This window comes from Xyrauchen texanus, chromosome 16 (assembly GCF_025860055.1).
Source record: "Xyrauchen texanus isolate HMW12.3.18 chromosome 16, RBS_HiC_50CHRs, whole genome shotgun sequence".
Classification (NCBI taxonomy): Eukaryota; Metazoa; Chordata; class Actinopteri; order Cypriniformes; family Catostomidae; genus Xyrauchen; species Xyrauchen texanus.
The window spans coordinates 15,214,747-15,241,977 of NC_068291.1; the positions used below are offsets into that span (position 1 = coordinate 15,214,747).

General features: G+C 37.7%; 1 protein-coding gene across 3 annotated transcripts; it reads left to right on the forward strand.

Annotated features, from left to right (window-relative positions):
• Positions 1 to 26,736, forward strand: dglucy (D-glutamate cyclase). Of its 3 annotated transcripts, none has more exons than XM_052146027.1 (13): positions 1 to 119; positions 2,935 to 3,030; positions 10,530 to 10,683; positions 12,725 to 12,923; positions 13,035 to 13,185; positions 15,101 to 15,223; positions 16,391 to 16,594; positions 17,293 to 17,553; positions 17,978 to 18,077; positions 19,983 to 20,131; positions 20,840 to 20,959; positions 25,289 to 25,443; positions 26,236 to 26,736. In XM_052146027.1, exons 1-13 carry the CDS (start codon positions 116 to 118, stop codon positions 26,377 to 26,379), a joined length of 1,860 nt encoding a protein of 619 aa, XP_052001987.1. In that variant the 5' UTR covers positions 1 to 115; the 3' UTR covers positions 26,380 to 26,736. The 3 variants fall into 3 exon arrangements, with proteins under 3 accessions (XP_052001987.1, XP_052001989.1, XP_052001988.1); XM_052146029.1 differs by having other exon boundaries at positions 50 to 189; XM_052146028.1 differs by lacking the exons at positions 1 to 119; positions 2,935 to 3,030 and adding an exon at positions 9,539 to 9,689.
• The last annotated feature ends 495 nt before the right edge of the window (positions 26,737 to 27,231 follow it).

Genomic DNA, 27,231 nt, shown 5'->3' on the forward strand with positions numbered 1-27,231 from the left:
AATCGCCGTTAGAAGAAAGGACACTTTGTGTTTGGCTCTCTTTCAGCGTCCTAAAACTTAATGTGATATGGAATAGCCGTTGACATACTGCCGTCTCAACATTTGATCGACGCAGATGGGTCAGTGAAATTCTGATGTCGTTGTTGATGCACTGTTAAATCCGAAACTAACGTGGAAATGATCTTTACGGTATGCTTTATGGGAGACTGCAAGCCTTGTGATTTGTGTTTCTTTAGCAGTGAGCAGTAACGGAAGTGCCAGTGCCGCTCATAGTCATGTTTTTCTTTTTTCATTCACTGGTCCTACTATATGCTCCACTGCTGTTGTTCAAGTATTTACTCCAAAACGGTGCTTGTCGCTGAAGATAACAGACACACGCTGTTCGTTACGTTATCATGTAGTATTCACATCAATCACAAGTCAACGCAAATAAAAAAAAATAAAAGCAAGTAAACGCAAATGACGTAATCAAGATTCGAGTCTCTTGTAAATGTTTATCAGGTTGAAAATAGGTCTTAGTTGACATAAAATCTCAAACATGTTATGGGGATAGATAGAAGAACTGTCCTAGGAGAATTGGTGCTCTTTTAAAGGCAAAGGTGATCAGACCGGGTATTGATTTAGCTTTTTTATGTTTTCTGGACTTTGTATGACATTAAGTGATAATTAACTTTTTATGTCATTATTTTTGAAGATATCCTTACTATGCAAATTTTTTCATCAAGTGCGTAAAACGTTTGCACAGTACTAATATATATTACACACACATTTACATTTATGCATTTGGCAGACGCTTTTATCCAAAGAGACTTCCAGTGCAATCCTCCCGGAGCAACCTGGAGTTAAGTGCCTTGCTCAAGGACACAATGGTGGTGCTGTGGGGATTGATCCGTAAAAAAACTGTAGATATAAAGCTTGTGTTGATGTTATACATCAAATCAAATAAGCATGCTGATTCAGATGATACCAGTTCTTTCATTCAACAATTCTTAACATATTAAATCAAATTATAAGCTAGAAGTGAAATTATAGTCTAAAATTGTCATGTAAATATTTGTTACTTTTTGTAAATTATATGTATTTTATAATTTTTTTTACTGTTACCTCATGGTCGTCATGTATGTACAATAATGATTACACAACTGTGGCTAATTTCTTAATCATTAAACTGATCATGTTACAACACTCCTTGATCTGCCTGACTTCATCTTAACCCTCCTGTATTCAAAAATGGCACTTTTTTTTTTTTTTTTTCCATTTTTCTTTCTTTTTTAATGATCATGATGATACATTCTTTTATTACCTGAAGTAATAACAATATAATTCTGTATTTATTTAGGTATTTTATGCTATTTTTTTTTTCTTATTTACATGTAAATCTCTACATTTTACCATTAATTTTGGGAGAAAAACTAATTACAAATTCAGAACCTACACTTTTATAGGTTAAAACATGAAGATGATTGAAACATGATTGCTGCCAAAATATAGATAACATGACTTGAAAAACATGTCATGCCATTAACAGCCAGTAGATGGCTGTGGCCTCCTTATGGAGAAGGATACAGCAGCAGGAATTGCTCCAAAAAGGGGCGTGTGCTCCAAATCACCATTAAAGATATACCTAAACCTTTCCTTAACCATTAGTGGAAGTGACTCCCCCTTTTGAAGTTGGCACAAACCCCTTATGTAGTCATCCTGACCCCCTTTGGAGTAACGCTGCCCCCTTTTGGAAATTCGACCTCCATTTGGAGGTCTCCGGTCTGCAGCTATACCTACTTGACCTAATGTGTAGTCTGATGACTTGCTGTAACCTCATTTTATTTTATCACAAGATATGCATTTGGATATATATTTAGACATTATCAAACTATTATTTGTCAAAGTTAAGAATTTTAAAATTGATTTGAATTGTCAGTTTTTGCAGTGTCTCATTATGCTTGTCATGACCATGGTGTTACAAAGAGAAGACACAGAATAATATTTTCCTTCCAATAATTTATTTCAAACATAAAATGTAATAACTCAAAGTAAATGCATAATAATGTCAATAAAATGGAAATGATCTGCAAAATTCGGAAAATTCAATTAGAATATAAAACAGAAGAATCAGAGTAAACATTTTGCAATTTCAGACTTTCTATAATAAAACATTATTTTGCGAATGTGTGTGAGTGTGTCAGATTGATGTCATCAGCTGAAAAACACCAGATGACTTGGAATGCCAACAGTGACTTAGTGATGGCTTTAGAGCCCCATTGATTGATGCCCTGATTCTGTGTGTGTGTGTGTGTGTGTGTGTGTGTGTTCATTCTGCATTATGAGTGTGTTATCGTCTCAACCCTTCATTTCTGAATTGTGTATGTTAAGCATTGTGGGTGAGGGCCTATTTGGTTTTAGGGCCTATTTGACAAATGTAAATAAAGGTTCTGTATTATTGTCTCACCAGTCATGTTTGTGTGAGTGGGTGTGTATGTTTTGCACTGAGGATGTTTTAGAGTCTCACCCTATAATTTCTGACTTTTTTTCTGCATTGTGGCTGATTTATTGATTGTATTTGAAAGAAGAAAAAAAATTACTTTATTTTGGGTCTTTCCCATTCATTTTCAATGGTCAGTCAATTTTGACCTCGAAAACCAAAAGTGTCGCTTTTTCTCGAATGAAGCACTTTTTTTATTATTCAGATGGCAAATGGAGGAAAAGTCACAAAGTCTTGTATTGCTCAGATAAAGGAAACCATTTTTATTACATTTTAAACATTTATTTTGGTCAAAAATGACATAATACCACAGTATTTCTATCATATCTGTACAATGACAATAAAGCGACTGAATCTTTCATCTTAAAAAACGCTCACCATTTCTATAATTGCAGGTCTGCTTTCTGTCATATATCACAGTCAAGTAACACTTGTGTTTACTGTGTTTTCTGCAGCGCTGTTTAAATGTGCAGGGATGAGAAGGTTTCTCGCCCATGCTGTCAGATTACCAACAGGACTGAAATGCAGCACACAAGCAAACATGAAGCCAGGTATGATTTCAAATGTGTGTATGGCTCACAGTTTAGGAGCGGGTTTGGTTATTAGCAATAATTAATAATTATCATAGATAATTATCAATTATTAAAATCAATAGAACACTGATTAGAATCAATGTTAGTTTTAATCCTTTAAATCAACAATCATCAAATTCAATAGAATATTAATTATTATCAAAGATAATTGTCAGTTATCAAAATCAATAGAATATTAATTAGGATTAATGTCGACAGGGCACCATCCTGGAATCGGGCTAATAATCAGACAGTATAACAGTCTCAATATTAGTGTCCGTAGATCATCAAAATTCAAAAGGAAGTTTGAATTTGTGCACTGGCATCCCCTGCCAGCCCTTGACACATGTGTATGCAAAACAAACCAAAACATTTCTCTTTGAAATATAACAAAGTTTATTTATGCAGTAATATCAATTAATAATTAATACAATGCAGTCAATAAACTTCCGACTTACAACTATAAATTAAACAGTGACGTGATTAGATATGGTAACCAAATAAGCCTATAACACATGAGAGGTGTGTGTGTGTGTGTGTGTGTGTGTGTGTGTGTGTGTGTGTGTGTGTGTGTGTGTGTGTGTGTGTGAGAGAGAGAGAGAGAGAGAGAGAGGAGTGACGCACACAAAATGGCGGACGAGAGTACGTCACGTGAGATTTCCGGCCAGAGAGTATGGCCGCGAATGTGGGCGGTTAATGAGAAGCCGGTTAATGGCGTCTGCCCTCGTGTCTCCGCTTGTACAATAACTTGGGGACAAAGCTGAGCTTTATCACAAAGTTATCTACTAGCCAAATGTTTGTGAGGGGGTCGCTCGCTCGTGCGTGCATGCGGTTAGTACGACAGAGAGAGAGAATAAAGTGGCGGCACTGAAGCCGGTTTCGCGATCGTGGGAGACAAGGAAACTGTTAGTTTATCACTCAGAGACGCGGTGAATGGCTGTCTATGTGACTGGGAAATATAGTGGTCAAGCCAGTCGGTTTGAGACTAAACTTCACTAATTTTGTCCCTTCGGCCTGAAGCTGCTGTTGAAGGGTTTCATCAATGGTGAATGCGTTCATGATCAAAATTTCTGCATCATGTTTGTCGCTGTTGAGATGGAGGACAATGTCGTCACTGTGCATGGTCCTTGGGGAACCATTAAGAACACCATTTGGTTTGGTAGCCGTTGTTTAGTGGCTGTATCATGGGGGTCGAATGACATAAGGTCATCGGTGGTTGATGTGTTAACGTGCAAGCGATTGCCTGCTCGCTTTAACGTCTAGCAACATTTTGCCGTTTTGGCCTGGCTTGACCCTGGTGGTGTGTCTAATCACCACCCCCCTGGTTCTGTTGCCCACCCTGCTGGTGGTGTGATCGGCGCCTCTGGGGTCCTGTCTTAACGTTCACCTTAACGCGAGGCAATTTGTTACCTTCAAGCACTAGGTCTGCATATTCTGAGGCTTCTGCCATGCGTGTCTGCCATGCCAGTTGCGCATACCTTTTGATTTCCTGCGTGTTGGGGTTCCCCATTTTGCAATGCATCGTGACGTTATATCGCACGCTGTCTTGGAGGTTGAAGTTAAGAGACTTGAAAGCTCGTTCCTCCTCCAGACCAGGTGTATTACGGCCTTGAAAGTATGTGGTTCTCAAGCATCTGTAATATCTGCATGGTGGCTCATGCCTCTTCTGTTCGAAAGCAGCTATGGTAGCGGAGGCTTCGTCGATATACAGCGAATACTCTTCGTGTAGGGCTTTACACATAGCAGAGTAGCGGTCTCAGGTACCAGTCGGTAGCATTTGCATGAACACAACTTTCCGTGGTCTTCCGAGTTTTTCACGCAGTGAAGTATAAGGCAAGTCAACCAGACAGAGCTCAACTTCTCAGAGATAATCGTCAATGTTTGAATCTCGATTACTCGGGTCAAAGCATTCTATGTGTTGTCGAATGCACATGCCTTGTGTCGGTATGACCGTGTGTCGTCGCAGTCATCCGAAGCACCATAGTCACTCAGATCGCTATGGCGATGAGGACAACTTCCTCCCCTTCATGGTGGGGTTGGAATCCAGTCACAGCTCCCTGGCTAATGGGATCTTCGAGCCGCTTACACCACTCTGCATTCGGAAGTAATTCCCCCCCCCGTGCTGTGGAATCAGTTGGTTTGAAATGCAAGGTGGTGTGTCTGAAACCTGACTGTGGGGGCAACTGTAATGAGGGACACCTGCGTCCAACCAGCGGGCCGCTGGAGGACCTTGAAAGGTGTCTAGGAGGACGAAGTCAGAGACTGTACCACTAGGGGCAGCTCGGCTCCTAGCATGTGTTGTGCTAAAGAGGGGGCCCTTCGATGTCAGATGTTGTGCTGTGCGTTTCTGCTGCTCTTAGCTGGGTGCACCTAATTGCTTGGTGCAGGCTGATATTTTCCCTCTGCACCGCTTGGTAGCTGTTCTGCAGCTGGTCGAGCAGGGTTTGGTGCGCTGCGGTTTGCAGTTGGGTTCTGTGGTGATGATGGAGGAAGAACATTTGGCCCACAAGGTCCAGGATTGTGTGCTTTGGCTTTCCGAACGGGTTGTTGACATAATAAACTAGTTCCTTGCAGCGCTGGGTCGCCTGACTCTGAGGCGCTTCAGCTCCGGCCACGTGGGGTGATTGGCTACTCATTTTACTGGGCAGTACAAATGCTCGCAACACAGTGGCTCTGATAGCTTGTTGAGTTACAGTTGCTGTAATGCTAACACGAACACACAGGTGAGAGGCTTCGACCTGTGGCTTACAAGTTACTGTTATGTAATGTTTCACTGTTATGCAATTTCACTGCATTCTCTCCTTGGTGGATGTCACTAAGGTGACCTGACTCCACTCTGTAACATCTAGGTGGAAGCGTTAGGAGTTAAATAACAACAACAGCAGGCTTTGAGCAGACTATCGTAAATTTACCAACTCCTAATTCACTCTAAGAGCACTTTCACACCACACTGGCTTATGTTTGGCAAGTCGTGAGAAGTCAAACAGAACGGCTATTAGTAGGGATGCACCGAAAGGAAAATTCTGGGCCGAAACCGAAAATCCAGGATGCACTTGGCCGAAAACCGAAACCGAAATTTTTACCTATTTAAAAAAAAAAAAAAATGTTGTGTATAATTGTATTAATTTTATACTTTTTCATTAATTTCATGAATTAAATGAATTTGAATTGAAAAACTATAAACCAATAAAATAAATCACACTTTTATTGAAAGTAACACCAAAATTGGACAAAAAATATATTAAAACTATATTAAATATTATTCTTCTTTCAGTTCTGTAAAAATCTAATTTTACAGATTTTATTAACAATTATCCAAATAATGTAAAGTTTTAGAAAACTATTACCGGTATATGAAAAACAACAGTCAAGTAATGAAATTAGCTAACATCTTTCAAAATGTTTAATATGCAACAGTAATTTTAATTAAAACAAAAGGCAGAACACAGAATGGCAGAGGGCCTCTATTCCACTAATCTATATATAACTATAATATATAATTATATATATATAGATCAGTGCTCTATTCTGTTTATGTAAACGTATGTACACTTTAAGTGAAAATGATTGTGCAAAACGGCAGTAATTGAACTAAATCCAACCTCATCTGTAAACGACAGATCCTCAAGTGAAGAACAAGTGTAATGTAATTGCTATACACATCAAATTGGACCGCTTTCTATTTAAGTACAAGTGACAGGTTTCTCTTCAAAAACAAAAGTTGCTAAACGTTCTGACAGTCTCTCCTGTCAGAAAGCTCATCAAGAACATGAGATGCTGCACTGAACAGTCTCTCACTCTTTGTGCTGGTGCTTGGGCAGATAAATACCTGTGCGCAATCCGCGCAAGCAAAGGAAAGCGGTCTTTGTTTATGCGACCGTAGTCAAGGGGATTGTCACTTTTTTAGACCTCAGAGCCCGTGTTTTTACTGGAGTTGCCTCACCATCCTCTGCCTCTACCACTAAAAAAAGTGCAAAACAATAGATTGAGGTTCTGCACCCTTCCCCACATCACTGATTAAAGAAAAATGGTTTGTAACTTTCAGCAGGGGAAAACTCATGCTCCATATATTGGTTTCACCTGTTCCCTTAACATGGTTAATAAACCAGTTTCACAGTGGTCAGGTGTCTGGCCTTGTTGATGTTAATAATGCCATAACTGGAAGGGTAAATTTTTGCAGGATGTTTTTATTATATTACTGTTAATACACTGTATATAACTATATTATTTATACTGTTACTGCTACTACACTGCACATAACTGTATGTGTTTGTTCATACTGCATATCCATTTCTATTATGATCTATTATGCACATTTATGTAATTTATATTACTGTAAAACATACTACTTTCTTAAATGTATACTACTGTCTACACTGTACCGAATGTCTTAAACTGCACCACTTATCTATACAATATAATACCAACCTTCATTTGCAGTTTCTTCAACTAATACTGCCTTCTCTCTTCTCCTTTGTGCTCGTTCTATCTTCGTGATATTTGTGAAATGGCTGTAGCACTCCCTGTGGTAGCCAATGTTAGCTGGTTTGACTAACTGGTTTGTAGGTTCCTGGCTTTGTAACTTGTATGCCTGTACTGCCTCTTCTGCTATAAGACTTTCTCTGCATTCAAGGTCTTTCCACAGAAACACCGATTTAATTAATTTTTCCCAACTTATGTCTGTGAAGGGAATGGTGGGTCCATTTCCCTCACATAGATGCATGCAGCACTTCATGTTTTTGCCATTTCTTCCACAGTAAAAATGTGCGGGAAAAAGAGTATTGTCTGGCTCGTTTTTATCATAGACATAATAAATACATAGACGCCCAATTGCCCGCTGGAGCGTACATCAAAGGTGCCGCCACATTGCGGAGGGCAACTTTCCCATAACTTTCATACCGGGAATTGAGAAAAATGTGCTTCGTGTGCTGCTTGGGGCTGTACAAATCGCCACACAATTGAAAACAGGTCTCGAGGAATTACCTTTCACAAGCAAGACTGAACATTTGTTTCTGGTTGTATTTGGCCATTATATAATTAGTAAATAATTCGAAATTTCAAAATACTACTGTTATTGTGTCACGAAATGTAGTTTTAATAGTTTTTCAGTCGACAATGTAGTTGTCTAAGGATCAAATATATGGTTTATTCATAAAGATAGAGCCTATTTAAAATTTTGATCTGACGTTTTCGGAGTGAGAGATCCAGGCGCTCAGCGCTCATGTACCCCACCTGGAACAGCCTTACCTCGGCTAGTGCTTCTGACGTTTGCCGCTGGCTCTGATGTCTAGTGGTTAAACATGAGATATAATTCGTCTTGTGTATATCTAACGGGCGATCTTTGGTCTCATTAATCTATAATTTGTTCCTTGGCAAATCGTTTTGGCTGAGGGCAAAGTGAAGTTTCATAACTTTATATTTAGGCTGTTTTAACGTTGTAACCTGCTGTAGATGTCTATGGTTTTTATGATGTTGTGTTTCCAAGCAATACCATGGATCAAATGTGTGAAATCAGAACGGTATATTTATTAAAGATTACAACGAAATGACAGGACATCGTATGACAAAAGATGCATAACGTTACCTCTACATTCACATGTTGTGTCAAACTGAATATGTAGCATAAGTGGGCAAAATGAGTTAAAAAGTTCAATCTTTCCTGGGCTAAAATCACTTCTCGAAAAGATGTGCACTGACAGCAACTTCATATCAGCGCGCCAGTGTGTTGACAAACGCGTCACCAACACCGACACTTTCCCACGCACGCTATTGGATGAAGGCAACAAATACGTCATGCATGTCGGACCCCACACGTAGCCGCCTGCTCTATTCGCCGGGAAAATAACCTGGAGAAAGTTACCGATATTATAGTAATGTGCAAAGTATGTGAGTGGCAACCATTTTTATTTGCTTTGTTGAGAAGTGTAGTGGTTATATATAAAAAACTGGGTTATCCATCCCCACAGATCGTCTGAAAACACGAAATCTCCCCTCGGCCCACCGTCTACTTCTGGCGTAGTTCAGATAAATACGTCTCAAGTTGTGTTGTAGCTGCGCTAGTTGTGGCACTGCTGTGGATCGGGGCGCTTTCCTGTAGAATCTCTTGCTGTACTCTGTATATATATATATCTTGAAAGTTCTGCTGAATAAACACTGCAGATCGCAAATTTGATGTCCTTATCAGAAACTTTGAAGAATTTCCACACCGCTGACATGATCGGCCTTTGTTGGGTAGCGCTGTGATAAGGGCTAGATCGATCCAGATTGAAATCTGAGCACTGAGGGGCGGGGCGAGGAGGTATATATTTTCGGCTCATATTTTCGGCCTTTTTTCTCTTTCGGCCGAAAACCGAAAGTGCCATTTTCGGCGGCCGAAATTTCGGTGCATCCCTAGCTGTTAGGCCTGCCTTTGTCTTGTATCTGAATACATGAGGTTACTAAACTGTCATATATTAACGTATACAACAGGTTGTTTACAACAGCTTAAAAAGATTAACCAGCTGGACTTTATAGTGTCTGGCTGACATACAGCACAGTAATAAGTATGATGCAGTTAGAGAGTTTGTCCCCGAGTGCTCTGCGGAGCCTTATTCGTCAGCAGAGGCCAGCTATTAACAACACTTCTGGTATTGCTGCAGGTATGAAGGGTTCAGTCACTCATTATGTTCAGATGGCATGTCATGTTTAGTAATTATTTAATTCTTGTATTTATGTGTGTGTTATGCTGTTGTCAATGCACATTTCAGCCTGGCACAACCATCTGGGCTGTTGTACTTAGGAATTGAATTTTTAAACGGTCACTTCATTATTCTAATTATACACTTGGCAAATAAATGCATTGACTAAGTGTACAGGATAAACACGTTTATACAGAAATGAAAAGTGATGGATAACTTGTAATCTGAGCAAACGTTTGTGCCATACTGCATTTAGTGCACACTGCATCGCATTTAAGTTTTTATAATCAATTGCACTACTTTGATTTGCTTTATGTTTTATGATACTGTGAACCTTCACTTATGAGTGTTCACTTTCAGACTAGAGTACGGTGGCTGACAGAGCTCAACGTGCTGCAACCTAAAGACACATGCAAATAGAAAAAAAACGCATGGTCTGTATTACTTGCAGTGCGTTTCTGTATTTGGTTGTGTTGTGAGTATTTGGAGTACACGTGTGCTGTGAAACTGATGAAGATGTTTTCTTAATTTGCTGGTGTTTTTTTCTATTTGCATGCGTTTTTTTTCTATTTGCATGTGTCTTCTATTTGCATACGTCTTCTTTAGGTTGCAGCACGTTGAGCTCTCTCGGCCACCGTACTAGAGCACTTCTATATAATTGTTCCAAATTAGCAGCATCCATAAACTTAAAAAAATAAAAATAAATTAAGAGACATTTTTGCTTTATGTACAAAGTGTGCAAACATATAGAAACTGGCAGGATGTCACAGAAAAGATATAATATATCTTCTGTATTGACAGGATATCAACAGGCTAATGTTGTGATCTTGCACAAGGATCTTGCCGATGACTTTGAGGCTTTTTGTCAAGCTAACCGCAGCCCCCTCCCTCTGCTGTACAGGAGCAAGTGTGGAGAGTGGGGCTGCCCTCCCCTCGCCACAGGATCTGACATCAGGTATCATTAAACAGTATTATAGTGTTCACACTGACTTGGTCAAAGTGTAACTGAAATAAAACTCATTCTTTTTCATTTCTCAACCATCTACTTACTTGTACGGAGGCTATTCATGTACAGATTTTGTATAGTCACGGAGTGGTGTGAATGATTATTCTTTTTCACAGTCCTGTGAATGAATAATTAAACAGTTTTCAAAAAAAATTTCCAAACAATTTCATTTACTTTATCACAGATTTCCCTGTGGTAATCATAATTCAGCTTTGGGTGATTCTCATGAAACCTGTCAAGAAAATGCCCTGGACCTGTTTCACTCCATAATCCAAAGAAACAAATAAGAAATTATGTTTTACATATAAAACAAATCAAGCATATTTTAGAGCCATTATGACTTTTCCGCACATATACACACTTTAATACTCATTACTGAAATGCGAAAAAGATGGGCATTTTGATATTCTTTAATTATTATGATAATTAAATAAAATATACATCATAGGTATGCTAGGTATTGCCTTTATGTTTGCTGACTTATTTTTGAAAAAAGTATAAAATAATTTATTATAAAACAGTAAAAACTACTGTGTTAAGGACTTGCGGTAATGAGAATCAATATTAATAATAATCGTAAAGATTACACATCTAGACATGTTACTGTAGTTAGAATGGGGAGGGGGTGTGCTTAAAGGGGTCATGACATGAGTGATAAAATTGTCCTTGATCTTTTGACACTTAAGAGCTCATTGTAGTATAAAATATACTGTAAGTTTCAGAAATGTCGATGTCACGCTGTCGTAGGCATCCACAACAACACATCATCGCCTAGTTTACCTTTATCCCTCCTATTGCGTTCAGAACCAGCATGCACCATTTGATTTTGCGGCTCAATTTTGACTTGGAAAATCAATTAGAAGCTTGGAATTCAATCTTATTAATAATTCATAACCCAATGGTTCATCTAAAACTACATTGGAAGTCATTAATAGGTTTTTAACTGTTCATGCATGCAAAAAATATTTATATTTTTGGCATACTAACTGACACATATAAAAGTTATTAATGAATATGCCATTTTTGTTGTTGTTTAGAAATAATACAATTTTGAAATTCTTTGACATTTCAAAATATACATTAACTACATCAAAACCAGTGTGATACTTGTGAAGACATATTTTTTTCCATCAACATTTCTGTGTAATTGTATCCAAATATAACTTAATATACAATTTATATTAACACCTAAAGTGAGAGTAACTAGTCATTTTAATTCATGTATTATTGCTCATAACTGCTCAATATAACTCTGTGATCAAAACCAACGTATTCTTTTTCAACTAAACAACTGTACAGCTCAAGTATACAACATTAATACTTCTTTACACTGTTTTTATGCTACATCTACGTGTATGAACTGCCGAATGATGCGTGAGTATGCTGCAAGCTGGTTCAGCATCAGATGGCTGTAGAGTAAAATGTGGACAATTTCCTCTCATGTCCTATTTAGAATAATGTACGCATTAACATTTGTTCTGGTTACACCCTCTTTAGTCCCAAAGTTTGGTTCACATACTATAAACTTTGTGGTATTTAAAAATGATCTACCTCTCCTGTGTCAAAAATTACCTGAACGCAATAGGAGGGTTAATCTCTTCTGTAGCTCACCCAGCAGCGGTGAGCAGTGAGATGACAAGTAGAGAGAACAGATCAGTCAAGAGCAGACAGCCAATCATAACTGTGGGCGTTTACTGTCAAGTCTTAGAGGCAGCACGTTTATGACAGAAGCTCAGAATGAGGGTGGAAAATGATCATGTTTTACAAATACATGAATGTTTTTTGTGCTAAAAACTTGACTGATATTATAAGTGAACATCAAGGAAGATATTAAAATTAGATAATATAATAAAGATATTGTCATGACTCATGACCCCTTTAAGTGTGCTGAAAATGATGTCACAATGCAAAAGATCTTAATGATCTCAAATGTACGCTTTATTAATGCAAGATATAATTTTATCTATATTTTATCTTGTTTTCCGTTCAGAGAGGATTGTCCAGAATACTGTGTGTTTGAGAATGGTGTGCTGGTGAAGAAGATCCCTAGTTTATCTTCTTACACCCCTCAACTTCAGGACATGGTCACTTTCTACCTAGGCTGTAGTTTTGGCTTTGAAGCTGCCCTAAAGGCCGCTGGGGTTCCTGTGAGAAATGTGGAACAGGGTAAAAATGTCTGCATGTACAAGGTAAGCATTTTAGGACAAGGTACGATTTTATTAAACTTTAAAATCGTAAAAAGTACCAAAAATGGAAGTCCTCTATGTCAGACTGCTTATACGCCCTTCTGTTCTTTGCAGACTTCAGTACCGTGTATTAGAGAAGGCAAGTTTCACTGTCAGATGGTGGTGAGCATGCGACCTGTACCTCACGACAAGCTGGACGGAGCAGCTCAATGCACGCACATGATCCCACTGGCACATGGAGGCCCTGTCCACATTGGACACCCTAGTACGTGCTTCTTTTACTAAGAAATAATGTTTCTCCTTATGAAATAAAGTGACCCCAACCAACTGGTCCCAAGGTGAGTTTTAGTAGATGTATGATGTCACACAGGTGTTCTAGAAGAGTAACCACAGGTGTTGTCATCACATTAAAGGAATATTCAGAGTTCAATACAAGTTGAGCTCAATCGACAGCATTTGTGGCATAATGTTGATTACCACATAAAAGTATTTAGACTCATCCCTCCTTTTCTTAAACAGTGAGGCACTTACAATGGAAGTGAATGTGGCCAATTTTTGGAGGATTCAGAGGCAGAAATGTGAAGCTTATAATTTTATTGAAGCATATACTTTATATCTTCTATGAAAACTTGTGTATTGATTGAGCTGTTAAGTTGTTTAAGGGTGAGTTCACACTTGGCAGGTTTGGTTCGATTAAACGAACTCTGGTGCGATTGCTCTGTTACTGGGGTTCATTTAAACAAGTGCGAACGCTGTCACCCGAACCTTGGTGCGCACCAAACAAGCGGACCGAGACCGCCTGAATAATGGGTCTCGGCCCGCTTCCAAACGAACTCTGGTGCGGTTTGATTGATGTGTGAACGCAACATGGACCAAAGACGTCTAAATGGACCAAAAACAGGAAGTAATGTGCCTAATACTGACCTCAAGCATACCTGGTTCTTCTCATCATAGGAGCTAAGTTGCCCATTACAGTTCGGTACAGGTGTCGGAACCGCCTGTCAGCCGTCCTTGCAGCATATCTTCATTTGTGTGTACAACGGAGGAATTCCTGGCGATGTTTTGACTCTGTACACAATTTATTAGCTCTTCGTTTGTTATCAGCTTGTAAAAATACACCAGATATACATATATAAATCTAACAAACGCAGTTCGCCCAGCAGCCTGCATTGTTTTGGATGTTCGGCAATTTCCTTCAAAAAATATACGTCATAACAGCTGTCCAATCAGGTTGTGACTTTTTCCTGATGCCTTTGGTTTTGTAAGTTTAGGTTCAGTGTTAAAAATGCCAGTGTGAACGCTAAGCAAACCAGGACTAGATGTATAATTTTCTTTTTTGATCCGGACCAAGAGAAACGAACTACAAGTGTGAACACACCCTAAATCATTGCTTACCAGGATCACAGGGTGGTCATGGCAAAATTGGCTATAACTTTACACAGAAAAGGTTAATAATATCACACTAAAATAATGTCAACACATATATTGTTTATGTTTTGTGGTTATGCTTTTGAAACTGAGTATTTTAATTTATTTTAATTTTAATTTATGGATTGGCCCCATTCACTTCCATTCTAAGTGCTTTACTGTAACCCAGATTTATTTTTTTAATTATTTTATTTTTTTAAAGAAAAGGAGGGACAGGTTGAAATGTATTTTTGTGGCAATCAAAATGATGCCGTGAATGCTGTAGATCGAGCTTAACTTTGTGTTGAACACTAAATATGCCTTTAACTACGGGCATTTGCCACCAACATTTGCCAACCAGAAAGTACTTTACACCCTTTTAATTTGAATTTTGAACAGGATCTGTTGCTATACAATTTAAAACCTAATCAACTTCTTTTTGTGAAATGTCTTGAAGAGTGAACTAGCGCAATCTTTCTTTAAAATACATACAACATGAGTTGATATTTTGTCATCTAATGCAATGACATTCACACATTTTTAAATGTCTCTTTAAGTGTCCATACACTTTTTGGGGCCACTCAATGTATGCTTATAACATTTCAAATCAAATACCATTGTGGAAAACAGCCGAATTTACTACTTTGCATGAAAGTTCAAATATAGTTTCGCTATTTCTCCCCAGACACTAGCTGTGTGCATTTGATCAAAACATGTCTAAACATACCTTCATTGTGTACCTCTTTAAACATTCCGTTGATTCCTTCTTATAGAACTGCTGGGCATCCATGAGTTGTCACGACCGGAGTACGGGGATCCAGTGGAGGCGTGTGCTGGTGATGTGCCTGTGTTCTGGGCCTGTGGCGTCACTGGTGTTGAGGCTGTTCAGAGCTGCAGTAAGGCTTTCAGAATTGGGTTCAGCTCTAGATACTATATATAAGAATACTGTACAGGTGAACGTTTACAGGTGATTACATTATGTCAGTTGTACTTGTACTCTTAAAGCTGAAGTATGTAACTTTTTCAGTGTAAAAATACTTTCTTATATCCCGGCTTAATATGCAGAGAGAACTATAAGCCATTTGTAGATTCATTTTCACAAAAACTGTGTCTGTGTGGCACTATAACAATTCCTGTGTGTCCTGTGTATTTGAGTGACCCTCTTAGACCCGGGACTATCTGACTGTTTAAACAATAGCAGACGATGGGCGTATTCAGAAAGCTGTTTTGAAAAACATCTCCATTCGGTGACGCTAGTGTCGCAGAAATGACTTCAGCTTTAAAGGAATATTCTGGGTTTCATACAAGTTGAGCTCAATCGGCATCATTTTTGGTATAATGTTTATTACAATAAAAATTTATTTCAACCTCTCTTTCTTTAAAAAAAAAAAAAAAAGCACAAATCTGGGGTCCAGTGAGGCACTTACAATGAAAGTGAATGGGGGCCAATCCGTAAACGTTAAAATACTCACACTGTTTCAAAAGTATTGCCACAAGACGTTAACAATACAGTATTCATGTTAACATGATTTTAGTTTGATAAAATTGCTAACTTTGTCTGTGTAAAGTTATGTCCAATCTTACATCTTCGTTGCCATGACGACGTAACACCATAAAATCTTAAAGCTACTGTAAAAATGTCAATATAAACAACTTTACTGCTCAAATAATACACAAGTTTTAACAGAAGAATTAATGTAAGTGCTTAAAAAAATTATGAGCTTCACATTTCTGCTATTAAACAATAAAATAATTGACCCCATTCACTTGCATTGTAAGTGCCTCAATGTAACCTTGATTTTGTCTTTTTTATAAAAAAGGAGGGACGAGTCGAAATATTTTTTTGTGGTAATCAACATTATGCCTCCACACATTAAACTGAGATAGGAGTGTTTTAAATATTTTAACATAAAATAAATAGTTACCTTTGCATGTTACCTTTTAAATATGAGATGAGCTTCATGGTAAGGTTCAATTTCTACCATCGTTTGAGGCATACACTTTACACAGTGTGCAGGAAATGAACTCTGAATGTTAACGTTTGGTTTCTGATGTTTTCTCAGAGCCTCCTCTAGCATTCACACACTCACCTGGCTGCATGTTCCTCACTGATCGAGAGGTAGAAACTAATTCACCTCATGCTCTTGAGCCAGAACAATGTCCATTGACATTCTGCATCTCTCAGAATCCTCAGCATTACAGCATGGCCAGCAAGAAAGCTGTTAAACAAATTCAAGCAATCGAGGAGCTCGCTGTTAAAGACCCAGGTATGAAACAGCACAGTTTTGCTGAACTCCTATCTAATGTAGATTCAAGGTACAGCGGCCCCCCAAAAGTTAAATATGTTTGCATAAGATAACAAAATATCAAGCCAAGTGGCATTTATTTTCCCAGAAGTGTATGACTTTCATTGTTCTGCAGAACACAAATTAAGATTTTTAGAAGAATATCTCAGCTCTGTAGGTCCATACAAAGCAAGCAAATGGGATCCAACATTTTGAAGCTTCAAAAAGCACATAAAGGCAGCGTAAAAGTAATCCATATGACTCCAGTGGTTAAATCCATATCTTCGCAATTGATATGATAGATGTGGGTGAAAAATAGATCAATATTTAAGTCCTTTTTTACTATAAATTCTCCATTTTCACTTGATACTTTTTGCTGATTCACATTCTTCTTGCATATCGCCACCTACTGGGCAGGCAGGAGAATTAATAAGGAAAAAGCACTTGAATATTGATCTGTTTCTCACCCACACCTGTCATATCCCATCATATAGCTCTGAGAAAAGGTCAAACATAATTTGATTGCAAATGCCACTTCGTTTTGATATCTAATCAAATGACATTAAAAGGGTAAGTGTCCGAAAGTTTGCTTTTGGTGGCCCCTCTGCTTACTATGCATGTCTTATAATACTGTATTCTGTGAGCCTGATACATAGCAATCCTCTCTGGATTGTGTGCAGGTGCGAGGGGTATCCGTGCACTCTTTGTGCAGGATGAGTTGCTCAAGACCTGTCTCTCACTCTCCCACTCCTCCTCTGTACTCCTCACCACTGGGTTTCCCACACACTACATGCACGACCCCCCCGAAGAGACAGATGGCCCACCCGGAGCCATCGCCATGGCCGCTATGCTCCAAGCTCTCCGTAAAGAAGTGGTCATTGTAACAGATGAACGGGCTTTGGAGATGAATCAGCACATCATGCGGGACGCTGTGGAGAAAGGTGCCACATTGTGCTTTCGTGGTTACAATTACACTATATGGCCAAAAGCTGTGCTTGTTGAACATTTAATTTTGAAAACCTTAGGGATTATAACATCTTCCATGCTTTTGGAAAGGCTTTCCACTTGATGTTGGTATATAGCTGCATGGATTTGCTCCCATTCAGACTCACCAGAACAGAAAAAGGATGGGGATTTTACATAATTTATTGTGTAGTTGCTTTAGTTTGGGTAATTCCGTATTTTGTTTTTCGACTTGAATGTGTGAAATGTCGTAATATCATATGCCCAGATCGGCTTCAGAGCTGTACTTGACGGCAGCAATTGTGCAGGTTTGGGATAACTGATATAGGGTTGGACATGTGTGGTTATTACACAGTGTTCCTGTTATGAAGTGTGTGTGTGTGTGTGTGTGTTCGCCAATAGGTGTGATAAAAACTGCAGTGCCAGTAATAAGTTTCCAGAGCAACAGTCCTGACTCAGCACTTCACTTCCTGTGCCGTGATGGAGATCCCACAAAGCCCAGGTGTAATGATGCTTCACACTTAATCACAATCTCATTTTCCAGCTTTTGCCTTCTGTTAGTCTTTAATAAGATCAGATGTGATAGAATATGGGTGACAATACCATTAGTCTCTTGTATTGGTTAAGTTTGTGTATTAATTTTTGGACCACAAAAGAAAGACCCTTACAATGATTCTGTGCCATGGCAATGTTCAAAATGGAATACCAGCCTACTACTAACTGTGCAGTAAAATACTGTACACAGCCTGCTATAGTTTTTTAATAGTATGCGTGACATAACACACAATGTAACCGTAAATGGTTTTATGCATAGATGTCACATGACCTGAAACCTTTAAGCTCAGAGGGCCTGTGAGCAAACAATTATCAAAATATTAATAACTATAGTCTTGAACAACAAAAAATAGGTATTGTTTAAAGCTTAGAAGCTCTATTTTACAATGCATGTAAGCATTATGACCAAAACTGAACAAGTGCTTTGAAATTTGGAGACAAATCAGAAGTATTCCATTTTGATAGTTTATTAATAATTGTGCACTGTCCATATTATTGTAATCAGTAAATATATCAAACTCATAAAATAGCCACATGTAATATGAGCTCTCAAACAGTAGAATACAACCAGCCTATTTGTTCCTCATATGGCACGTTTAGTAGATTATAACTTCACAAAAATAAAACGAACATAAAATGTCATATCATACCAGTACTTTAGAGAAAGCGATTATCTTTCAAACAAACCCACATATAAGTTAATCAAAATGCATTGATTAATAGATAATTAACATGAAGCAAAATGTCACACAGCATCTGGCTATCTGGGATCTTGCAATTTGGCTGAAAACACGTTGGCTTTCCTGGATCAGATGACGTCATCAGAAATGATGTAGCATCATGGAACGTTAAACCAACTGGATTAGGTTCAGAATGACGCAAAAAGCCATCCATATTTGGGCAGAGAGACATGTGATAGTTGATACATATGTCCACCAGGAGATGGCGCCAAGTACACCGACTAGATGACTCAAATGGCACAGAATGAGACTCATTCTGTGAAGTCCCATTACTAATATCATGCTATGCAAACCTTTAGTAATTGTTGTGTTCGCAAGTGTAATACGTTTTTATGTACAATTATTAGGATATATTTGTTTGGAGAGGCTTTTGGACACTTGGAGACATTTTTGGACACTAGGATAAATTATATTTGTTATGCTGTAACTTTTGATTGCTTTGTTGTATTAACACAAAAGTTTTCTCAGTTACAGTTTAAATAACTGGGAACAAAAAAAGAGCAGAGCCACCTTAATTACACCCAGAGGTGTATAATGTCAAATCAGTTAATTTTAGGCTCTTTTTTAATTATTTTTCTGCAGTTTCTTAGTCTGAGAATCTCAGAATTTATTATAATCTATATCTATAAAAAAAATATTTACAATGATACGAAACACTTCTTGAGTAATAAGCCTTTCATTTGGGGTATGCCACTGAAACAGGAACTCTTTAAAAACCCTCACATCTTAATGTGTTAATGATGTAGCATGTTCAATTTAGTGAGTGGTGTCCAGTTATTAGCTCGTGAATATTTAACATTTTAAACAAAATTGCAGCTTTTTTTGCAAAGTTATAACTTCCAGATCATACGTCACATTACAGTGTGTTTTGTTCTATGCTGCACGTTTATAACAATGTAATGAGCATACACATTTTCTATACATACAGAAAATGTGCATATAGTGTACTTACTATATACTTTGTACAGTGTACTTTATACTGCAGAAATAGTATGCTAAATGAGTGTATATAGTACCAGTATTAGTAGGATGCTATTCTGAACATAGTCCATGTCTTGTGGTTAACATTGTATCTAATTTCAAAATACATTATTATTATGTGCAATACATAGGTTTGACCACTTGGTTGCAATAGAGCGCAGTGGTAGGGCTGCAGATGGGAACTACTACAACATGAGGGGGGTGAACATCAAGCATTTAGTCGACCCAATAGATGATCTCTTCACCACTGCCAGCAGTATTGCAGGAATCACTACCACAGGTAAAGAATAGTGCATTTCACTATAGGGTTTTTTTGTGATAAAATTGCTTCTCCAGCTTATAGTTCACTAGAAAATTCTCGCCCTCATTTTGTTCCAAACCCTTATGACTTTCTTTCTTCTGTGGAACAAAAAGGACATAAGGGGAAGAATGTTAGGGACTACAGCCTCAGTCACTTTTTATTTTCTTTGTATGGAAAAAAGATGCAATAAAAAGGAATGGTGACTGAGGCTAACGTCTCCTTTTTTCCATGGAAGAAAAAGCAATGCATGTTTGGAATGACAAATGGAGTTAATGATGACATAATGTTAACTAGTATAAGTGAGCCATTTGTTACCCCAAAAAGTGTAAATGCAGTGGTGTTCTATTTGTTTGAGCATCCAGACCAGCCCTAAATAATGGTGTGAGTTTGGGACAGGACATTAGTGGTGCGGAAATCACACACTTTATTTTTATGTTACACTATCTAATTTGGCTTTAGTGTTTGTACCGTATGTCATATAATGGAATTAGATTTAGCTTTGATTCTAACTTGATCTGAACCCTTTCTGACACAGCAAATCGTCTAATCTCTTTTAACGATCATAGTGCTTGATTCACCAACTTTGTTCCCAATTAATCAAAAGTTCAGTTGGCACCAGGGGGCAGTTTAATGAGATTTGTCACCTCTTTGGAACAGGATTAATTGTGCATGTATGTGTGTGTGCAGGGATCGGAGATGGTGGTAATGAGCTTGGCATGGGCAAAGTCAAAGCAGCAGTTAAGGCACACATGCCTAATGGAACCCTGATTGCATGTGACGTGGCTGCTGATTTTGCCATTACTACAGGTACGACCTTTAAGCACATTTATGAATATACATATTCATAAATATTCATATTATGTAATATAGAGTATTACAAGATTATGCATAGTCGGAGAACTTTTATAATAAGTTTCAGTTAATACAGTATAACACTAAAGTTTGAGAATATCTTGTATCAAATATTACACTTTTTTTGAGCTCTTATTTTAATGTACTCAAAAAAAAAATTATTATTTAACCCTCTGGGGTCCACGGACGTGCCGGCGCATCCTGCTGGATATTTTCGTCATTACAGCGGAAACAACTTAAAATACTGGGGCATACAGATAAGTGTAAGACATGATTGACACTTATTTCAGATATTCAACAAAACCTTGTGGTTTTGTAAAATATAGAAAATAAAAAGGTTGAGCTTACAGCAGTCTCTATTTTCACAAGCATATATCTGAAACACTTCACAAAAATGAACTGAAACTCTGCGAATACTTATCACACAAACATGAAACATATGTCTAAAGAAAGCTTAAAATGTCTACTTTTAAATAAAACTATTCCAATTTAAAACAAATATTCTCCTGCAATGTAATTTGTATGAAACAAAGCGCTGTACAGTTTTTACCAGTTCGTCTAATTATAGATAATGTGATCACACCCACCAGCACTAATGTGCTGAGACGATCAGTGCAAATGTACACGCCCCCGAGAGTGTTCAGAGGTTTGATATTAACAATTCATTCATTTTACTGCGTGTTTGGATATAGTTAACATTTTCCTCAGAAGAAGAGCGGGACTTCGATGAACGTTTGTATTTTGAAGAGAGACTTGATCCAGCCGAGGATACAATTTCAGACGAGTAAGTCATTTAGTTTTCATTAGTTGACATGCTATTTTATATAAACATGTACATATTTTACAAGTGGGACTGTTTCCAGACTTGCCAGCCAGGATTCAGAGTATTGAAATTTGAAATATGTCCTAATAAACAAGTTTTAGTTACATGTAAATGTTGTTTCGGCTAAAGCAGGTATTTAAATTGTATGCTATATGATAGCTGAAGACTGCAGTAATGAAAGAAAATTCAGCTTTGATCACAAATTGCACTTTACAATATATTCAAATAGAAAACTGTTCTTTTAAATTGTAAAAATAGTTCAAAATATCACTGTTTTTACTGTATTTTGGATCAAATAAATGCATTCTTGGTGAGCAGAAGAGACTTCTTCTAAAACTATTATATGGTAGTGTAGGTCTATAATTAAGTAAAGTCTTTATGTAAAGAAAATGTGTAGTCAGATTACTTTTTAACTTAAAACTTGATTTTGATCATTAAATCTCCTCACATTCATTCTCTTTTGGTCACATTCCTCATTGATAGGCCCAGGGGAGGGTCTTTTGTAGTCTCAGGTGTGAATTACAATCAATATTCATGATAGTTCACGCCTCCTCGCATATGAACTTTCTAACACTAAAAGTGTCTTACAAAAGTTAAAGTACTATATTGTTTTGTATGAATGAGTGATCAGGATGGTTTAGCATCATTTTGTAGCAAAAACTCTATAGGCTACAAGATCCAGTTCTCAAAATGCTTGTGGATAAATGTTTAGTATGTGTTATATGGCCTTATTTCAATGACTTAAACATTTTAGTTTTTAAAAAAAACATGCATAAACGTTATTTTCTCAAAAATACAAACCTGTACATACATATTGCTCACATATTATTGTAGCCCAGTTTGTGCTGAATACAGTGTTATCAGACTTTAGCCATTATTGTGTTTTTAAGCAACTGAAAAAAGCACAAATGTCAAGGCATGTCAAAACTTCTCCAGGGCCCAAAACACCCTCAGACCCCAGAGGGTTAAAGCACTTTGTAGTGAACTAAATTTAAGATCGACAACTATATTTAAAGGAATATTCTGGGATAAATGCAAGTAAAGCTCTATTGACAGCTCTATTTTAAATTGTAAAAATAGTTCAAAATATCACTATTTTGGATCAAATAATACATGCTGTGGCATGCTGTCGATTAACAAATATTCCTTTAAATATGAATTATGATATACAGTACAATATAGAGAACTTTTTGTGCAGCAATGACAACTTTGCAGATCCTTGTTATTCTAGCTGTCAGTTTGTCCAGATACTCGGGTGACATTTCACCCCACACTTCCTGTAGCTCTTGCCATTGATGCGGCTGCACCCCTGAGTCTTCTCTTTACTGTTGTACATGAAACTGGTGCTGAGCAGGTAGAATTCAATGAAGCTGTCAGCTGAGGACATGTGAGGCGTCTATTTCTCAAACTAGAGACTCTGATGTACTTATCCTCTTGTTTAGCTGTACATCTGGTCTTCCACATCTCTTTCTGTCCTTGTTAGAGTCAGTTGTCCTTTGTCTTTGAAGACTGTAGTGTTCAGCTTTGTATGAAATCTTCAGTTTTTTGGCAATTTCAAGCATTGTATAGCCTTTATTCCTCAAAACAATGATTGACTGATGAGTTTCTAGAGAGAACTGTTTCTTTTTGACCTTAAGACATGCCAGTCTATTGTATACTGTGGCAACTCAAAAACAAAAACAAAGACAATGTTAAGCTTAATTTAACAAACCAAATAGTTTTCAACTGTGTTTGATATAATAGCAAGTGATTTTCTAGTAACAGATTAGCAATTTAGCATGATTACTCAAGGATAAGGTGTTGGAGTGATGGCTGCTGGAAATGGGGCCTGCCTAGATTTTATCAAAAATGACTTTTTTTAAAATAGGGATGGTACTCTTTTATACATCAGTAATGTCCTGAATACATTGTGATCAGTTGAATGCCACTTTGGTGAATAAAAGAAACAGCAAAATATGTACATTATTCCCAACTTTTGGCTGCCAGTGTGTGTGTATGTATATGTATATTTAGGAGATCAGCAGTTACAGAAATACTCAAACCAGCCCGTCTGGCACCAACAATCATCCATGCGATTGTCTAATCAGCCAATCTTATGTCAAGTGCTACAGGAAGTGTGGGGTGAAATGTCACCTGAGTATCTGGACAAACTGACAGCTAGAATGTCAAGAACCTACAAAGTTGTCAATGCTGCACATGGAGGATTTTTTGATGAGAACTCGTTGAAGTAGTTTAAGAAGTTCTGAATTTTTTTTCTATTGTAGTAGTAATTTTTCACGTTATTAATGTCCTGACTATACATTATGATCAGTTGAATGCCACTTTGGTGAATAAAAGTACCAATTTATTTCCATAAGAGCAAAATCCAACTACAGTTTCACCTTCCAAAACGGTCAGAAATCTAGGGGTAACCATTGATGATGCGCTAAATTTCACAGACCACATTTCAAAAACTGCAAGATCTTGTAGATTTACACTCTACAATATCAGGAAGATAAGACCCTTCCTCTCTGTACATGCCACACAACTGCTCGTTCAGTCCCTTGTCATAACTAGACTGGACTACCGTAACGCTCTCATTGCAGGCCTCCCTGCATGTGCTATTAGACCTCTCCAAATGATCCAGAATGCAGCAGCACGTCTGGTCTTTAATGAACCTAAGAGAGCACATGTTACACCACTCTTTGTCTCTCTCCACTGGCTGCCGGTTCATGCACGTATTAAATTCAAGGCCCTGATGCTGGCATACAAAACAGTCACTGGGTCTGCTCCAGCATACCTAAAAACATTTATGCAGAGCTTCGTTCCCACCAGAAGCCTGTGGTCGGCTAAGGAACGTCGCCTTGTCGTACCAAAACAAAGAGGCACCAAAACACTTTCCCGGACATTCAATTTCATCGTACCACGGTGGTGGAATCACCTTCCCAACTCAATCCGGGAAGCTAACTCACTCTCTATCTTCAAACAACGGCTAAAACACATCTTTTCCAAAAGCACTTAACCGGTCAATAAAAAAAAAAAAATTAAAATTATTTACATTTCTTGTTGCACTTAAATCTGTTTTGTATACTATTCTGATGATAGTGAAACTTTGTAATATGGCACTTTTCGTACCACTGTCTCCCTAAGATGATTCGCTGATGTTCCTCCCCTTTTGTAAGTCGCTTTGGATAAAAGCGTCTGCCAAATGAATAAATGTAAATGTAAATCTGTACATTATTCCCAACTTTTGTCTGCCAGTGTATGTGTGTGTGTGTGTGTGTGTGTGTGTGTGTGGTACTCTGCACAAGTATTGGCCATATATAATGTTATATATAGTTATATATTCAAGTTATCCAAATTTTTATGTAAATCACAGTAATAACATAACTTCAAATATTCTTCCACTGAAGTATCTGGACTGAATTGTGGATAATCTTGTCAATGCTTTGATACAAAATGCTTCTCCACTTCTCTAATAGGAGTGTCCAACTGGGGTGGCTATGCTGTCGCCTGTGCTTTGTATGTTCTGAACCTCTGTCCCATACACTCACGTTACCTCCAGAAGGGTTTGGGACCGCCACCTACATCTGAGCAAAAGAGTCTGTGGGCTGCCTGTCTGCCTACCATAGCCAAGGTAACAGACCCCTCAATAAAAAAAGATACTTAAAATGCCCCACAATACTGCAAAACATAATTTTATTGAAATCTTCATCAGAAGCCACAAACTGTTATTGAAGCCATGTCTCACAAAATAACATCACACAGATTGTTGACAGCACAGATTATTTAAAGTGCACCTGTTGGTGACCGCATGTGAGCTGTGTGTTTGACAGAAAATGAGAGACCCAAAGCAAGAGCTGTAGCAATAACTGCACAGAGGCTGTAAGTCTGTAAAGAATAGGGTAGCGTCAACACTAGCCATTTTTATATTTGTGGTGAACTTCAAACCACTTCAGAAACTCTGCCAGGATATGGTATAATTATCACGGCCACAAAGGCTGTAACCAGCCTATGAAAATTATATTCGCATTCCTTTCTGTTCTCCTAAATATTTTCTGTGTGCATCATGATGGTTCTCCATAGTGGCTGCTATGGATTAACAGCTTAATAACACTTTTCCTGTTTCCCTCTTTAAAAAATTCGTACTCCCACATCCGCCTTAAAATAAAAGGCCGTTATCACTGAATGAATTACCAAAGATTGAAGGCAGTTCACGACAGAAAGCAGCAAACTCCCAGCAAACTTAGATGTTTTACAGTGGTCGATTTTTTTTTTTTTTTGAAGGGCTCTTAAAAGTGCGAAACGGACATGCCATTGAGATCAACAGCAATGCTAATGGATAGCTTTTTGACTAAATATAGTCAACATGACCATTTGTGCAAGCATACACTGAGTTTTGACCTTTTATGTTTCTCTTTATGAACAGGAGGAAGAGATGCTGCACATTTTGGTGAAATATGGAGTTCGCAGTGGTAAGACGGCAAACCTGGGCCTGGAGGTGGATGGATTGACCTTTCACCCATACCATTCTGACATCATACAGCAGCTTGGAGATCTCACCCTTCGCTGATGTCATCATGCTAGCTTACATCATTGACACATGTCCAGTGGAACTAAAATACTGATCTGAGACTGATGTCAAAGCTGGCTAATGCTCCTTTGTGTAATCTCTTTCTGACAGATGAATAATGTGATTGAAAAGAAGAACTGCCATGGTAACCTTTTATTGTTCTTATTTCATAACATAGTGTGGAAAATTAAATAATACTTTATTTATTTTTTTGTGCTCCACTTCCAGCAATTATTTCAGTGGCTTCTTTCTGTAAAGCACATTTTTTTGCCATGTGAAACAATTGATTGAAAAGATTTTTAGCTTTTTGTATATTCCAGATGCCTTGATGTACTTTCTACAGCTAAATAAAATGATTTTCTCTATTATGTTAGTCTATCATTTTTGTTGTTGTTATAAAGTTAATTTACCCCAAAGCAAAAAAATCTTAAAGGGAAATTTCACCCCAAAATTATGCAATTATTTACTCAACCTTGTGTTGTTCAAAACCCGTATGACTTGCTTGCTTCTGTGGAACACAAAATATAATAGGCAGAAAGTTTGCCAGAGTCACTTTCATTGCATCTTTTTTTTCCTTACAATGAAAATAACTGGTGACTGCATTCTGCCTAACATCACATTTTGCGTTCCACAGAAGCAAGAAATTCATACAGGTTTAGAACAACATGAGGGTGAGTAAATTAATACCGATTGATTCAATAGATGCTCTAAAATTGTTGGGTACAATTACACTTCATATCTCACACTTTTAAAAATGGGAGTACACATTAACCACCTTAGACACCAATTGCACCCCAATATTGAGTATTTGTTTACATCCTTGGGCAATTCCACGGTATGTTGATGTATGAG

What these genes read in the sequence shown, in the direction of transcription:
- dglucy (XM_052146027.1), top strand. An exon ending in AAAATGTCTGCATGTACAAG is followed by an intron (nt 12,924 to 13,034) that starts GTAAGCATTTTA and finishes TGTTCTTTGCAG; the next exon opens with ACTTCAGTACCGTGTATTAG. An exon ending in TGCAGGAATCACTACCACAG is followed by an intron (nt 20,132 to 20,839) that starts GTAAAGAATAGT and finishes GTGTGTGTGCAG; the next exon opens with GGATCGGAGATGGTGGTAAT.